Consider the following 18,484-nt stretch of genomic DNA (forward strand, 5'->3'; position numbering starts at 1 on the left):
TCTGGAAAAACTAGAATTTCAAGAGAACAGGAAATAAATCGTAATAAATTGGCTGATCTTTCATGGTTTGTTGAAAAATAACACTGATTGTGATTTATTTTTCCTATGTAAGACTATATATTGATTGAGTTACAGCATGGCATTCTGCTTTTTCTGTTTTAACAATAACCACAAGACGTAATGGCAGGCAATCCTTTTCGTATCTGGCTGAAGAACACTGAGAGGAGTCTAAAAAGCTTTGTTATTTAATTGTGAGAAAGTGATTCTTAAAGTTTTAGTTTTAGAAATATGTTGTTTTACTGAAAACATTTGCTAATTCTTTTCCTTGGAAGTGCTACTGCATCCCTTTGGAGAAACAGCATGCTGATTGGTACTGTGTATATTGGTGCGGTTTATCAAAATAGTACTTTTTAAATCCAGCACACAGTACATATAAAATGCATGTTATCAATTCCATTCAAACTGATATGATTTACAGAATTTACTTCTCATTAAGTATTTTACTGTGCCTTGTATTTTGGTTGGAAAAGAAGAGTAGAATTAAAAACTATGATGAAATATCATGCAACAATGTATTTTACATATTGGTTGTTGTCAGTTTTTGTGTGTTGTTTTAATTGATTCTATTGTGGTGACCCACTTTCTGTGTAGGTGAACCGGCTCACAAATAGCCAACATGCGGGGGAGACTTTAGTAATGTACCTCCGATGTTATTTTCGCCCGGAGAGGGCGGTCGCTAGGGATTTAAATGCCGCGAAGTTTGAATAAACTAGTCTCAAAACGACTTACCGACTGCATGTCATTATTTCAGCGCTGTGTGTAGCACATTGTTACATTGGTGACCCCGATGGTCCAAACGGGATTTAGAACAAAGATGACCGACTCTTCATCTGTTCACGCAGTTTCGCTAAAACTGCCGACTTTCTGGATGCTGCGACCACGCGTGTGGTTTAGCCAAAGCAGAAGCCCAGTTCCAGATTTGGTAGATATCCTCTGATTCCACGCGTTACTACCACGTGGTGAGCGCCCTTGACCAGCAGACGGCCGCCCAGGTTGTGGATTTCATACAGTCGTCCCCGGAAGAAGGCAAATATGAAGCATTCAGGGCGCTGCTCATTGGGACCTTTGGCCTCTCACGGCGTGAGCGGGGTGCCCGCCTGCTTCACCTGGACGGTTTGGGAGACAGACTGCCGTCAGCATTGATGAACGAGATGCTGACGGACACAAGCCCTGCCTCATATTCGAGCAAGTGTTCCTGGAGCAACTGCCCAACTGGCCGACGCAGATTTCAGCGACCCCTGGAAGGTGGCGGCCCGGGCAGACGTGCTGTGGAAAGCCAAGAGGGAGAGCGTGGAGTGCGTCGGTCAGGTTACCAGGCCACGCGCCCAACAGCAGACCAGACCAGGCCCGGCAGGCACACAACACAGAGGCAGGAGTGAGGAGGCCAGTGAACAGTGGTGTTTCTACCACCAGCAGTGGGGCACAGAAGCCCGCCGTTGTCGCCCGCCCTGCCAGGGCCAGGGCCAGGGCCAGGTGCCGCTCATGACTATGGCGGCTGGCCACCAGGACAGCCTCTTGTACGTCTTGGACAAACAGTCGGGATGCCGCTTCTTGGTCGACACCAGAGCAGAGATCAGCATCTTGCCCCCGATGAGGTACGACACCCGCAACAGGAAGCCAGGACCCACCCTGAGGGCCGCAAATGGCAGCACGATACGGACCTACGGTACCCGCACAGTGCAGCTGCAGCTCGGCGCCAGCCAGTTCACGTGGGACTTCACACTGGCCGCCATGGCCCAACCACTCCTGGGGGCAGACTTCTTGCGAGCTCACAGCCTGCTGGTGGACTTGCAAGGGAAATGACTGGTACATGCCGAGACTTTCCAGGCGTTCTCCCTGGGTGAAGCCAAGTTGCCGGCCCCACACCTGGACTCCATCACGCTGTCGGACAACGAATTCACCAGAATCCTGGCGGACTTCCCATCAATTCTGGCATCGCAGTTCACGGCAGCCATGCCCAGACACGGTGTACAGCACCACATACCGACCCAGGGACCACCCCTCCACGCCCGCGCACAAAGGCTCCCCCCGGAAAAGCTCTGCCTGGCGAAGGAGGAATTCAAGCAGATGGAGGAATTGGGGATCATATGGCGGTCCGACAGCCCATGTGCCTCCCCCCTGCACATGGTGCCCAAAGCAACAGGGGCCTGGAGACCATGCGACTACCGCAGGCTGAACGAGGCTACAACACCAGACCGCTAACCCTGTGCCACACATTCAGGACTTTGCAGCAAACCTGCACGGCGCAGGGATCTTCTCCAAGGTAGACCTCGTACGGGGATACCATCAAATCCCAATGCATCCTGACGACGTCCCCAAAACAGCACTCGTTACCCCTTTCGGCCTTTTCGAGTTCCTCTGCATGCCATTCGACCTAAAGAATGCCACACAGATGTTTCAGTGGTTAATGGACGCAGTGGGACATGACCTGAACTTCGCTTTCATCTATTTGGACGACATCCTCCTAGCCAGCAGCAGTCATCTTTTTTTTAAAATTTTTTTTTTAACATGCACAGCCTTTATTATATACAACGGGAAACATTCCCCTCCAAATGTAGAGGAGGGACAGCTCCTCCATACAGAAGCATCTCCACATGGACCACAGCAGAGAAACACAGCTCTGTACAACAGATAAATATTCCACACGATGTTTCACTGATTCAGGGTCTCACTGTGTCTGGGATCAGCAGAGAACTCATGCCTTGAGACAAGCCAACCAAACAGCGCCAATCACATCAAACTGTTGGAACAATCGAGCTGGTGCACATCACATGGATGATCACGGTCAGGTCTTCTCTCCAAACTAGAGATGCCCGATTTTGAATGTGGGGTTATGAATGCTGAGATCACTCAGGAGCATCTGTCCCACCTCCGTCAACTCTATGCCCGACTGAGTGAATACGGCCTCACAATCAACCCGGCCAAGTGCCAGTTCGGTCTCGATACCATCGACTTCCTGGGCCACAGGATTACCAAAGACAGGGCAACACCTCTGCCCGCCAAGGTAGACGCGATCCGCCACTTTGCCCGGCCCAACATGGTCAGGGACCTACAGGAGTTTGTTGGTATGGTGAACTTCTACCACCGTTTCCTCCCCTCAGCAGCCCGTATCATGCGCCCTTTGTACACCCTGATGTCGGGTAAAGGCAAGGACATTACTTGGGACGAGGAGGCCGTGGCCGCTTTCGTTAAAGCCAAGGAAGCCTTGGCAGATGCTGCGATGCTGGTGCACCCCAGAACGGACGTTCCGACCGCCCTCACGGTAGACGCATCCGACACAGCAGTCAGTGGGGTGCTGGAGCGGCTCATCGAGAGGCGCTGGCAACCCCTGGCGTTCTTCAGCAAGCACCTACGACCACCCAAACTCAAGCTTTCGACCGGGAGCTGTTGACACTGTATCTGGCAATCCGGCATTTCAGGTACTTCTTAGAAGGCAGGCCGCTCGCCGCGTTCATGGACCACAAACCGTTGACCTTCGCGTTCACGAAGGTGTCCGATCCCTGGTCGGCTCGCCAGCAGCGACATCTGTCCTACATCTCGGAGTACTCGACGGACATCCAGCACGTTTCGTGGAAGGACAACGTCGTAGCGGACGCACTCTCTAGACCAGCTAACCAGGCCCTGTCCCTGGGGGTGGACTATGCAACACTGTCGGAGGCGCAGCAGGCAGACGACGAGATGCCCAGCTACAGGACCGCAGCTGCAGGACTTTCTCGTAGGCCCAGGTGATAGGACCCTCCTGTGCGACGTGGCTACCAGCCAACCTCGCCCCATCGTCCCGGCAGCCTGGAGGCGGTGGGTTTTCGACTCCTTACATGGTTTGGCGCACCCATCTGTCAGGACAACCGTCTAGCTGATCTCCAGCAAGTTCGTGTGGCACGGACTTCGCAGGCAGGTCAGTGAACGGGCCAGAATGTGTGTGCAGTGCCAAACAGCCAAGGTGTAGCGGCAAACTAAAGCCCCGCTGCAGCAGTTCGAACCCACCCACCGGAGGTTTGACCACATTCATGTGGATGTCATGGGCCCCCTACCAGTGTCCCGAGGAGCGTGGTACCTCCTAACAATGGTAGACCGGTTCACAAGGTGGCCAGAGGCGGTCCCGCTCACCGACACATCTGCCGATTCCTGCGCCCGAGCACTGATTGCAACCTGGGTAGCACGCTTCGGGGTACCGGCCCACATTACCTCCGACAGAGGCGCCCAGTTCACCTCCAGCCTGTGGTCGGCTGTGGCCGGCCTGTTGGGAACGCAGCTACGCCACACAACTGCCTATCACCCACAGCCGAACGGACTGGTGGAATGCTTCCACCGTCACTTGAAGTAGGCTCTCTTGGCCCGCCTGAGAGGACCTAACTGGGTGGACAAGCTTCCCTGGGTCCTGCTTGGAATTCGTACAGCGCCCAAAGAGGATCTGCACGCCTTGTCGGCCAAGTTGGTGTACGGTGCAGCCCTGGCCGTCCCGGGAGAGTTCATACCAGCCCCAAGGGGGCAAGAGGAAGAACCCACAGCAGTCCTGGGCAGGCTACGTGAAAGGCTCGGCAGCCTGGCCCCCGTACCAACTTCACAGCACGGACGGACCCCGACCCATGTACCCAAAGACCTGCAAAACAGTAAGTTTGTGTTTGTACGAAGGGGCGGACACCGGGCGCCGCTACAGCGGCTGTTCAAGGTGATCAACAACAATGGGTCCACGTATGTCCTGGACACTGGGGGGAGAGAGGAGGTTTTCACGGTAGACCGACTCAGACCAGCCCATGTGGACTTGGCGCAGCTGGTCGAGGTTCAGGCACCGCAGTGCAGAGGCAGACCTCCCAAACAGAGGCTGATCCAGAATGTGGACATTGGGGGGTGTATCGCCAGTTCTGGGGGGGTGGGGGGGGGTTATGTGGCAACCCACTTTCTGCGCAGGTGAACCAGCTCACAAATAGCCAGCGCACGGGGGGAGACTTTAGTAATGTACCTCTGATGTCATTTCCGCCTGGAGAGGGCGGTCGCTAGGGATTTAAATGCCAGCACCGCAAAGTTTGAATAAACTAGTCTCGAAATGACTTACTGACTGCGTGTCGTTATTTCAGCGCTGTGTGTAGCACATCGCTACACTATTGTATTTTTTGTACTGTGAAAGTCCATAGGAAAATGAATCTCAGGATAGTATATGGTGACATTTAAGCACTTTGATAATAAATTTACTTTGCACTTTGAACAGCTAGTTTCAGCTGCATTATTACAAACTCAGGCAAGAATTTGAGAATTATTGATCCCTGTATTGATAGAAAGGTTATTGGTTTAAGGAACAGATTATTACCTCTTCATGGGAGAGAGGGTTTTGACCTTTCAAAGTGTTATGTGTTCTATCAAAAATAAAGACAAAGTATGCAGCAGTCTCCTTGTTAACTTCAAAAAGGTGGTGACAATGTTGGCACCAATAATCCTCCTTTCATCTTAACATTCTACAAAGTGCTTAATTAACACCTCTTGTAAATTAAGTGAATGAAATTGAAGCTGATTTCCATGAGAAAATGTAAACAAGTGTTGAAAGTTAAGTCCTAAACACAAAGTGCACTGCAGATGGTGTGGTCAAAGCAACACTTACAACAAACTGGAGGAACTCAGCAGGTCAGACAGCATCTGTGGAAATGAGCGGTCAACTTTTCGGGCCGAATGATGCACCATCAATAACTCCCTGAGACGTGAGGCGAGATATATGCTTTTATTGACTGGAAGAAAGAACAAGCAGCAATTGACCACCATGCTACATCCTGGAGACTGAGGGCAGGGCTCAGGTCCCAATCGCCTTTATACTGGGGTCTGTGGGAGGAGCCACGGTCAGTGGGAGGAGCCAAAGGAGCAGTCAGCGGGGGGGGGGGGGGGGCGTGTCCAGACAGGTACATGTAGTTCACCACACCGAGACCCTTTGTCAGGACTGAAGAAGGAGGGGGCAGGGGCCCTATAAAGAGAGTGGGAATGAGAAGGCTGGTAGGTACCAGGTGAAAAACCAGTAAGAGGAACGAACAAGCGGTGGGGGAGGGGAAGCAGGAAGGGCATAGGCAGGAATGGTGAATAAGGAATGTAAAAAGTAGAAGGCAGAATCATGAGAGAGGTGATAGGCAGCTGGAGGAAGAGGCAGAGTGAAACTGGGATGGGGGAAGGGAGAGTTGCTGAAAGTTAAGTCCTTTCTCTAGAGATTTACTCAGATCAGGTTGCACTCTGCACTCTTCAATATAGCAAGGTTAGGAAATTATAAATTTGACATTGTGGTGAACTATGTGCCTGTCTGGACACGCCCCCTGCTGACTGCTCCTGTGGCTCCTCCCACAGGCCCCTGTATAAAGGAGATCTGAGGCCTGATGCTCGGCCTCAGTCTCCAGGACATAGTATGATAGACACTCACTCCTGGTTCCTTCTTCCAGTCAATAAAAGCCGATACCTCGCCTTACGTCTCAGTGTGAGTTATTGATGGTGCATCAATTTTATTGACTGGAAGTTTTAAAACATGGAAACCGTTTTGTGTCCGGACCAGTTGGATTTGGACCCTCAAGACCCTGACGCAGCTCTCGCTTTTGAACACTGGCTTGCATGCTTCCAATCGTACTTGGAGGAGGTTCGTGCAACTGAACCCACCGTTATGCACAGAATTCTACTCTCGAGGGTCTCCTCCAAAGTTTACTCCATTATCCGGGACCTGCCGACCTACGATGGGGCACTGGACGCCCTCAAAAGACAGTACCTGTGGCCGGTGAACACCGTCTACGCAAGACATCATTTAGCTACCCGGCAACAGCGGCCTGGCGAATCGTGCGCTGAGTTTCTCCGAGCACTGCAGACGCTCGTCCGAGCTTGTGACTGCAAGACGCTCACGGCAGAACAACATGCGGAGCTGCTGATACGAGACGCCTTTGTGACGGGACTGAGGTCAGTGTACATGCGCCAGCGGCTGCTGGAAAATGCCAACCTTACCTTAAGCTCGGCGATAGAGACGGCCAATGCTCTAGAAGCTGCGCTGCATAATGCTGACGCTGTGCAGTCGTGCGATTCCCCGCCGATTCCGTGGACACCTCAGACCCCGCCACTGCCGGCTCCCGGGAGCGAATTCGCCAACGCCGCTGCCAGTCGCGATTCCACGAGCTCCCCGAACCCGACCACGGCGGTGGCCCGTCAGATGCCTGTGCTTTGTTCTTTCTGCGGCCATAAAAAACACCCTCGACAACGCCTATTCTCTTTTCCCAGGAAGTCTGTCACTGGGACCACCCTACCAGTTTGGCTGATGTCCCCGGGGCCAGTGCTGCTCCGGAAACATGTGAGGAGCAATAAATACTCCCCGCTGGTAGAGAGGGTTCACCTTCTACATGCGAACCCCCAGTATGCTTACGTGGTCTTACCTGATGGGCGGGAGGACACGGTCTCCATCCGCGACCTGGCACCCGCAGGTGCAGCAGACCACTACCCTGAAGGCTCTCCGGTAACTATGAACCCTGCACCAGAGGTGACACTGTGCTCACCAGGCCCTACACAGACTCCTCACGACACTTGTATACCGGGCATTTCGTACGCATTTATACCAGGCGCCTCGCACATGCGTGAGGGATCACCGGCGCCTAGTGGGCAAGAACAAGCGCAACCTCCGTCCCCTGTGCAATCACCAATGTTGCCGGCATCTATGCGATCACAGCCGGTGCTACGTAGATCGCAGCGACAGATTCGACCACCTGATAGACTTGACTTGTAGGAAACTTCGCCACATGGGGACTCTTTCAAACAAAGGGGGGGTGAATGTGGTGAACTATGTGCCTGTCTGGACACGCCCCCTGCTGACTGCTCCTGTGGCTCCTCCCACAGGCCCCTGTATAAAGGCGATCTGAGGCCTGACGCTCGGCCTCAGTCTCCAGGACATAGTATGATAGACACTCACTCCTGGTTCCTTCTTCCAGTCAATAAAAGCCGATATCTCGCCTTACGTCTCAGTGTGAGTTATTGATGGTGCATCAGACATACTGCATCACATCTTGCTGAATGATAGTATAAGTCATGAGTCAGGCAGTTGTGAAGTGAGGTTACACACACAAAGCTTTAACCATTCTAGTACTGTTATACTTAGAATGATTTTATTCTAGCAATGTGGAGTTAGTGCCATTTTGTTTACACTGTATATCCAGAAATACACTCATTGGCCACTCAATTAGGTGCCTCCTGTACATTATAAAATGGCCACTGAGAAGATCACTCATGATCTTCTGCTGCTGTATCCCATCCACTTCAAGGTTCAACGTGTTTTGCGCTCAGAGATGCCCTTCTGCACTTCACTGTTGTGCGATTATTTCTGTGGCCATCCTGTCAGTTTAAAGCAATTTGGCCATTCTCCTCTGATTATCTTTCTCATTAACAAGGTGATTTGCCCACCGAACTGCCACTCACTGTATATTTTTTTTGTTTCCACACCATTATCTGTAACTCTAGAGACTGCTTTGCATGAAAATCCTAGGCGATCATCAGTTTCTTAGATACTCAACAATGGCATCAACATTCATTCCACAGTTAAAGTCACTTAGATCACATATCTTCTGCATTTTGACAGCTCATTATCAATAAGATTTTACCCACAGATAAATTTGCATTTCTTTCAGGTCCTGTTGGGCTATGTTTATTGTGAGATTCCAGTTTGGTTCCTTTGATATCTGATATTCTTCTTAACACTTAGAGTCATACAATCATAGAATGCAATAACCCATTCAGCCCAATTCACCCATGCCAACTTGTGGGCATCCTTCCATTTGCCATCTCCCAGTATTATAGAAGTCCGTAGCCTTCTGTGTCTTTGCACCTGAGGTGTTCATCTGGCATTCTTAAATGCTGCTTGCTTTTAACTCAGCTTAAACCATTCTCTCACTCACTACCCCCTCTATCCCCTCTAAATCTCTTCCCCTTTACTCTAGATCCTTGGCCCCTAGTTATATCTGCCTCTGATTTAAGAAAAGGTTTACTGCAGTCCACCCTATCTATATGTCAGAGTTTTAAATGTTTCAGTATGTTCTTTGTTAACCTCATCTGCTCCAGGGGAAAAGACCTAGCTTCTCCTGTCTCTCCTCGCAACTGAACTGCTTCATGCCAGACAACAAGCTGGTCAATCATCTCTGCATCTTGTCCACCATAGCATATTTTTCCTGTTGCGAGGTGACCAGAAATGCACACAGTACTCCAGGTGACTCTGACTATGGCTTTCTAATGTTAAAACATAAGCATCTGGGCAATAAAAATGAGCTGCCCTCTCCTACCAACTCAGTTGAAAGTTTTCCAACAGTGCTGTCAAACCTCCCAGGAAAAATGTTGGTCCCACTATTATGGTTAAGATGCAATTTCTGGATTTTCGGGACAAAGTTACATTTGAATTTCAGTTCTAGATGTGTATTTTTTTCTTAAGCACTCAATATTTTCAATAGGCATAGAATGCATGTGAAAAATATCATTAATAATAACAGAGGAAGACTGGTGAATAAGTACAAGCCATTTGCTTCAGCAAAATATGCTTCCAAGTTGTTGTAAGTTCATGCTTTGTATTCTTGATTTTTTTTTCTGTTCCTCTATGCTCTGTATCAAATGGAATGACATCCCAAATGCTCTTTGGGCTTCATTGTCCAGGGAAGTTTTGAAAAGGTAGAAGACAAATGAGTTTCTGGTTTTCTTCCAACAGACACAAGCTGTTTTTTTTTGTTTTCTAGGAGTTTGATCCTGAAGAATTTTATCATTTATTGGAAGCAGCTGAAGGCCATGCTAAAGAAGGACAAGGAATCAAATCTGATATCCCACGCTATATTATCAGTCAACTGGGGCTCACCAGAGATCCCTTGGAGGGTAAGTACATCTTACTGAAAAGGATAGAATGGCTTGCTCAGTACAAATGAACTCTTAGATTGCTGGTACAAATAATGAACTTGGACTACTGAGTTTGTCTATTTTAAGTATGAAGGAGCAAATTGTAATGATTGAATTAAATAAGACTACAAGATATATGAGCAGAATTAGGTCATTTGGCCCATCGAGTCCAGGATCATAGGGATAAATTAGGCTGTTCAGTTCTATTCAGCAAGATCATGGACAGTCTATGACCAAATTTCATAAATTCACTTAAATTGTTCTATATCCCTTAATCTGTCAATCTCAGATTTTAATTTACCAATTTACATGGCATTATTTGATGTTAGCTGAAGAGAATTCCAAATTTTTACTCTCTTGAAATAAAGAATGCTTATGTATGTTTTAGATTTGCGGCTACAAATCAGAGTTCATTCCATAATTGTTTTTTATTATTTTAACTTTGTACATCCTCCGGTTGAAACTTAAGATTTCAGAATGAGCCACTTATACTCTCTGTCTTTTCCTGATGCAAACATTATTTGGTACTTGTTCTGTTTTGACCAGAAATGGCCCAGTTAACCAGCTATGACAGTGGCAGCACAGAGCCCCCAGAAACTGATGATTCTCTAGAAGTGAGTATTGTTGATCAAACCAAAGAGTACACTATTTTACTTCCAAATAAAAGGTAGCAAACAGTTTCCACAAGTTAAAGTTGAACACAATGCTCAATGTTTTAGTTCCCCACCCCCAGCCATCAGATTTCAGAACAGTCCATGAACCCATGAACACCACCTTGCTAATTTCTTATTTAGCACTATTTATTAATTTTGTAAGTGATAGTTATTTTTATGTCTTTGTACTCAACTGCCACGAATCAATTAAATTTATGTCAAAGAAGTCAATGATAATAAACCTGTTTTTAATTCTGAATGAACAGAACTATATGAGCTGGTTATATTATTGCCAGTTTTAAATGAGTAGGTTATCAGTGTGCTAAATTGACTGCCCAAGATTATATTAGAGTAGTTCAGACTTCAGATAACTAATCATTTCCAAAGTAGATTGGCTGCAGTAGGTGGAGGAGGTAATAGGACAATCTTACTGAGGTAAAAGTTATTATGGGACAAATATGTAGTTGGAAGCTTATCTTCAGATCAGCTGTGTTACCGAGGAGAGGAATCGCATCAGTGGTTAAAGAGCAGAGATTGTGGTCCTTAGTAACGTAAACGTGGCTATTATCCACATGTCATTTCATTTTCAGTTGATCTCACCAAAGAGTAGATGAGCTGGCAGAATAGGAGGGGCCTAAAAATGTTATTTGGAATATTGTAGTAGCAGCAATACCCTTTGTGTATTATTCACTGTCTGTGATGATTGATGAGAATAGACCTTGGTGAGTGGAGTCTTTTGCAACTGCATAATGATGGATGTACATTATGGAGCATATCTTAGACAGGGTAAGAAGGATAATGAGGTTCAGTTACTTAACTGCATTTATATAGGATTTAATTTGTGACCTGTGTGGAAATTAAACATTTTTGCAATGTGGGAGGTTGGAAACTTGAGAAATTCAAACATGGGGAAATGGACATGGAATTAGGAGATGACGGAACATTCAATTGTGGAGTATGGAAAAGAGCGTGATTGAAAATGGAAGGGATTTTTTGCAAGAAAGAGGGAATCAAAATGTTTTTATTGTTTAAAGTGGTAATGATGTTGATTTGAAGGATAAGGGGTAGTAACGAGAGAAGGAACCATTAATTTTATCCAAAAAAAAAGTTGTGTTCAGGAAAGTAATGAAGGTGGTTATCATAAAAGGAGTAGGGAAATAAAAAGGTTCTCATCAACGTGATGATCATTGGGAGATTGCATTCAGTGATACGCACTGATGGATAAAATGAATGAGATCCTGGAGAACATTTTATCCCAGTGGTAAAGGAGGAAGGAGAATGCCAGAGGCAAGTAAATGGATTGTCTCAATATTGGTGAAAAGTTTGTGTTCTTTGCACTTACACATAAGGATTGATAAAGCAAGGGAGAAGGGTTTGGGAAGGTGCTTCGCAGGAATTAAGGAAGCAATAATGATCTTGGAATTCTAAGCAGTCTGATTACGGAAGAGTACAGCCTGATTGTGCTTTGTGGTTCAACCAGGTAAATGGTTTTCCTTAGGCAGTTGTTAACGTCTGCGTTAAAGTCTAGGTCCCTTGTATTTAAGGGAGGGAAAACAAGGACTCCTCCAGAAAAATGGCTATTATTTTGTGACATGCAGTGTCTTACAAGTTACTAAAATAAGGTCCAGTCTCTGACATCATCAGCAGAGTTTTCAGTTGCAAAGCAGAAGAGAATTGTACATACTGCAAGAGTTGATAAAATGCTTTCAGAATTTACATTTCTTAGTAAACCACCATTAATCTTTGAAAAATGCACCAATTATCTCTCAAAAATACTCATTACTTTACACTTGAATTTGTTACTTTGTCTTTAATAGCCTCATCTTTTATTTATGTAAGACATACTGAACGCATTTTTCTGAATACAATGCCTTCATAATACATGTAGTTAACTGATGATGGAATATCAGATTTGTTTAATTGTGATTGCTTTCAGGGTCGTGGTGCTACATTTAACACAAAGAAAACTCCATGTGAGGAAGACTTTGAAAACCTAAAGCTGATTAGCAATGGAGCCTATGGGTAAAGAATTTCATTCTTTAACAGAAAGTTTGGTGATCCATTCTCTTTCCATTGTTTGTAAAATAAGGACTTACTCCTGATTGGTGAGTACTTATGACATTGTCAGAGGACTCCGACTTGAACATTAAGGCAATGCAGTTAAAGTGACCTTTACTCTTCCCAGGTGACTGCAACTTCAAAAATATGAACATAAATAACAAAAGCTATAGGAGACTAACACCAACACTCAAGACTTTGAACTATCCTCTGTGAAATCACAGTAGATTTTGTATCTGGTAAATCCCTTATGGAGCCCAGCCCAAATCCTGGAGCTAAAATGTGTCTATTGTCATTCTACAATCTGAAAAGAGTACACATAACCATAAAATAGACAGAAATTTATGCAAACCTACATAAGCTCTTTGGGTTCAAGGGACTTTTACCTTGTGTTCACTGAGGATGAAAATTAAAGTTTCAATTGAGTTGGCCATCATTCAGATGCAGTATGCTTAAGAACCTGGAACAGTAAAAAAAATTGGGTTTTGCTTTGGGTTCTGCAGTGAACAAATGCATTTTTAATGAGGGTATACAAACTGAAACACCCAAAACATTTCTGTCCCTCTTTTGATGATGGCCACCAGCAAGTATGGTTGGTGGAAGATCATATATATGCCTCATTAACTTGATGAGGTGGCTATTATTAGGAAAACAGATGTGATTGGAAGGCAGAATTGATAAATTACAAAAGATCAAGAACAGTATATTGAACATATAACTTGGAGTCAAAATTTTGCAAACAGCTTGAATGTTTGATCTGTACTCAGATTATATGTTTTTGGGATGCTCGAGGCTAGTTGTTGTTTCAGCTAAAGAAGCAGGACTGATTCAAATATGCTGCTTATTCAAGATTGTTTAAGTCGTTCATCACTTCTACTGAACAGTTAAACAATTTAATGAAAATGTCAATCTTTGATTAAATAATTAACTTGTCCTATGCTTATTGCAATCCTAGGTAACATGCTAACCTTTAAAGAACATTGCCATTTTACTAGTCTTCCTTTGCTAACTGCTGTTGCTTCTGATAACAGAATTGTTGTTCTGCTCCTGTTGTTGCAAGAGTACGTAATTGGTACAATGTACACATATCTTACAGAGCAGTCCATCTTGTGAGACATAAGGAAACACGACAGAGGTTTGCTATGAAGAAAATTAACAAGCAGAATCTCATTCTACGGAACCAAATCCAACAAGCATTTGTTGAAAGAGATATCCTGACCTTTGCAGAAAACCCTTTTGTTGTAAGCATGTTCTGCTCTTTTGAGACAAAACGACATCTTTGTATGGTGATTGAATATGTTGAAGGTAAGTTGCTTGTTTGAGTTTAAGTATAATTTAAAAAAAAATTGTTCTTATGCCTCCCCCAGAGGATCCTGTTGTCAAAACATTATCATTTTCCATAATTTACTGTTTCCCTTAACTATCGTAGTGTTTTAGAGTCTCACAGGATAGAGGCAATCTTTCTGGTTCAACCTGTCCATGCTGTAAATCTTCATTTTATGGTGAGGATGGTTTATAAATGCTTGAAATTCAGCACAATTTTAACTGGTTTGAATAAAGATGATCAACAGCTTAAACTGTGAATCATTGACAGATGTTCCAGATTTATGGTTTAATCTTTGCAGGCATGGAAATCTTAAATTTTATGCCACCTTTCCCTTGCAATAATAACAAGCATTGTTCATTTCAGTACCACTATGACTTCAGAATTCTGGCCATTTGGCCATGAATATTATTTAACATTTGAATGCAGTGGGAAGGCATAAAACTTAGCTTGATTATTCTTGCTTAAAGTAACCATGACTTCCTGGCGACCCACTTTCTACGCAGGTGAACTGGCTCACAAAATGGCGTGTGCGTCGGCAGAGAGGCCAGCCCCAAAATGGAGCTGGGCCTTCTTCACTAGCAAGGGCTGAAAGCCCTCGCGCAGGAAGAGACTTTTGTAATGCACCTCTGACGTCATTTCCACCCGGAGAGGGTGGGAACGAAACTACGTAAAAGCCAGTGCTGCGAAGTTTGAATAAACTAGTCTGGAGTGCAACTTACAGACTGCGTGTCATTACTTCTAGCTCTGTGTGTAGCACTTCGCTACGTTGGTGATCCTGATGGTCCAAACGGGATTTGGACCAAAGATGACCGACTCTTCATCTGTTCACGCAGTTTTGCTAAAACTGCCAGCTTTCTGGATGCTGTGACCACGCGTCTGGTTTGACCAAGCAGAAGCCCAGTTCCAGATTCGGCAGATATCTTCTGATTCCACGCGTTACTATTACATGGTGAGCTCCCTTGACCAGGAGACAGCCACCCAGGTTGAGGATTTCATACAGTCGCCCCCAGAAGAAGGTAAATATGCAGCATTCAAAGTGCTGCTAATAGGGACCTTTGGCCTCTCACAGCGTGAGCGAGGTGCCCGCTTGCTGCATCTGGACGGTTTAGGAGACAGGCCGCTGTCAGCATTGATGAACGAAATGCTGGCCCTGGCTGACAGACACAAGCCCTGCTTCATGTTTGAGCAGGCGTTCCTAGAGTAACTGCCTCAGGACATACATCTGCTACTGGCCGACAAAGATTTCAGTGACCCCCGGAAGGTGGCGGCCCGGGCAGACGTGCTGTGGAAAGCCAAGAGAGAGAGCAGGGCATCCATCAGACAGATTACCAAGCCACGCACCCAACAGCAGGCCAGTCCAGGCCCAGCAATGGAACGCACACAACTCAGAGGCAGGAGTGAGGAGGCCAATGAACAGTGGTGTTTCTACCACCAGCAGTGGGGCACAGAAGCCCGCCATTGTCGCCCGCCCTGCAAGTTCCTGGGAAACGCCAGGGCCAGTCGCCACTAATGGCTATGGCGGCTGGCCACCAGGACAGCCTCTTGTACATCTGGGACAAACAGTCGGGATGCCGCTTCTTGGTCGACACCAGAGCGGAGATCAGCGTCTTGCCCCCGATGGGGTATGACACCCGCAACAGGAAGCCAGGACCCACCCTGAGGGCCGCAAACGGCAGCACGATACAGACCTACGACACCCTCACAGTGCATCTGCAGTTCGGCACCAGCCAGTTCACATGGGACTTCACACTGTCCGCCATGTCCCAACCACTCCTGGGAACGGACATCTTGTGAGCTCACAGCCTACTGGTCGATTTGCAAGGGAAAAGACCGGTACATGCCGAGACTTTCCAGACGTTCTCCCTGGGTGAAGCCAAGTTGCCGGCCCCACACCTGGACTCTATCACGCTGTCCGACAACGAATTCACTAGAATCTTGGCGGACTTTCCATCAGTTCTGGCACCGTAGTTCACGGCAGCCATGCCCAGACACGGAGTACAGCACCACAATCCAACCCTGGGACTACTCCTCCACGCCCGCGCACCAAGGTTCCCCCCGGACAAGCTCTGCCTGGTGAAGGAGGAGTTCAAGAAGATGGAGGAATTGGGGATTGTACAGTGGTCCTTCAGCCCATGGGTCTCCCCCCTACACATGGTGCCCAAAGCAGCCGGGGGTTGGAGACCATGCGGCGACTACCGCAGACTGAACAAGGCTACCACTCTAGACTGCTATCCCATGCCGCACATACAGGACTTTGCAGCAAACCTGCATGGGGCAAGCATCTTTTCCAAAGTAGACCTTGTCCGGGGATACCATCAATTTCCGGTACACCCTAAAGATATCCCCAAAACAGCACTCATTACCCCATTTGGCCTGTCCGGATTCTTCCAAGTGCCGTTTGACCTGAAGAATTCTACACAGACATTCCAGCGGCTAATGGATGCGGTGGGACACGACCTGGACTTTGCATTCATCTATTTGGATGACATCCTCATAGCCAGCAGTAGTCGTCAGGAGCATCTGTCACACCTCCTCCAGTTCTACTCCCGCCTGAGTGATTTTTGCCTCATAATCAACCCGGCCAAATGCCAGTTCGGACTTGACACCATCGACTTCCTGGGCCACAGGATTACCAAAGACGCTACAACTTAATTATTGTTTTGATGTTTGATGAATTATCTTATTGGTCATATTTGTGGAAATATATATTTAATCAATCTTCTGATTCACCTGACATCAGTGAATCCTCCAAGGCTAAATTAATGGACACATTTAGCATTTGGCTGGATCAAGTGATCCATTGTTACTGCGATTTCTCTACACTGCCCATTAAATTGGATCAAATTATTTCTCATCAGATACATTTTGTAAATTTCTTTCTCTTGCTTAACAACTCATTTCAAGTCACAATGTGCTTGCTGTGCAGAATAGAACCTTGGTTATGTCTGGTACGTTTTCTGTCTGATGTCTGATCACAGATCACATTGTTATTTTCACAAGTAAATTCTTTGAAAATTATTGATTGTTTACACCATGTATTCTTAACAAGTGACAGATGAAAATTATTGTATGTGCAGAAAGAGGGATTTATGTCTTTCAAGTGTTTATGTAAAAAAGTTCCAAATCTTAACAAAGATTGGAATGTCTGATTTAAAATAGATTGGTATACAAACTTTTATCAATACACTTTCCATTAATGTTATTCCAAGAAATTGTTTCCACAGAATGGGCAAGTGCTTATACTTGTGATTTTCTTTGAAAATCTTTCTAAATCTCTTTGAATTGCTCTATCTAATTTTTTTGACAGGTACTTTTATTTTAACTTGTATCCTGTAGTGAAATATTCATATAATCTCAATGTATTTTGCTTGTAACATGGAAAATACTAACATTTAAAGGTATATTTAGTTACAGTAGAATTGATGTTGATCAGTTTGGTGAAAAACTGGCTAATTACTTACCGGGGGTGACTAGGTTCACAAAAGACATCGTTGAAATTTTTCAAAACAAAGGTTGTCAGAGGTTTCAGTGGGATACCGATAGGATGCAGAACTGGGATGAGAAGTGGCAGGTGGACTTCAACCCAGATAAGTGTGAAGTTCTTCATTTTGGTAGGTCCAATTTGAAGACAGAATATAATATAAATGCTAAGACTTTTGTTAGTGTGAGGATCTGAGAGATCTTGGGGTCTGTGTCAGACCCCACTTGGAGTACTGTGTGCAGTTCTGGTCACCTCACTACAGGAAGAATGTGGATACTATAGAGAGAGTGCACAGGAGGTTTACAAGGATGTTGCCTGGATTGGAGGTTGTACCTTATGAGAATAGGTTGAGTGAACTTGGCCTTTTCTCCTTGGAGCAATGGAGATTGAGAGGTGACTTGATAGAGGTGTGTAAGATGATAAGGGCATGAATCGTGTGGATAGCCAGAGGTTTTTTCCCAGGGTTGAAAGGACTAACACGAGGGGACTTAGTTTTAAGGTACTTGGAAATAGGTATCAAGGAGATGTCAGAAGCAAGTTTTTCACACAGAGTGGTGGAGGCAGATACGATAGGGTCTTTTAAGAGTCTCTTAGATAGGTACATGGAGCTTAGAAAAATAGAGGGCGATGCGCTAGAGAAATTCTAGGTAGTCCCTAGAGCAGATTACATGGTCGGCACAACATTGTGGGCCAAGGGGCCTGTGATGTGCTGTAAATTTCAATGTTCTATGTTCTTAACTTTCTCACTATTGAAGTAAGTGCTTGTTGATAGGTTAGCTTCCGCAATATTAACCGTGCTAACCTAAGAAATAAACACCTAAAGGGGGCCAATTTGCTTGTCCCACCATATCAGTCACATCATGCCTGATCTGATCTTGGCCTCAACACCATTTTTTATGTCCCTATACATCTTTGTAGTTAAATCACCATCTTGAATATATTCAGTAATCCATCTTTGCCATGTTTTGGGATTTCAAAACATTGAAATTTTATCATCCACTGAGAAAGGAGCATTCTCCTCATCTCTGTCAAAATGAG

General features: G+C 45.8%; 1 protein-coding gene across 5 annotated transcripts in view; it reads left to right on the forward strand.

Moving 5' to 3' along the window:
• mast2 (microtubule associated serine/threonine kinase 2) overlaps positions 1–18,484 on the forward strand; it is a 406,821-nt gene that overhangs the window by 338,149 nt on the left and 50,188 nt on the right. For all 5 annotated transcript variants that reach the window (XM_059984199.1, XM_059984201.1, XM_059984202.1 and 2 more), the window contains 4 exons: positions 9,774–9,906; positions 10,474–10,541; positions 12,517–12,602; positions 13,735–13,943. In XM_059984199.1, coding sequence (XP_059840182.1) covers positions 9,774–9,906; positions 10,474–10,541; positions 12,517–12,602; positions 13,735–13,943 — 496 coding nt within the window. The remainder of the gene's footprint in view (positions 1–9,773; positions 9,907–10,473; positions 10,542–12,516; positions 12,603–13,734; positions 13,944–18,484) is intronic.

This window comes from Hypanus sabinus, chromosome 11 (genome assembly GCF_030144855.1).
Source record: "Hypanus sabinus isolate sHypSab1 chromosome 11, sHypSab1.hap1, whole genome shotgun sequence".
Classification (NCBI taxonomy): Eukaryota; Metazoa; Chordata; class Chondrichthyes; order Myliobatiformes; family Dasyatidae; genus Hypanus; species Hypanus sabinus.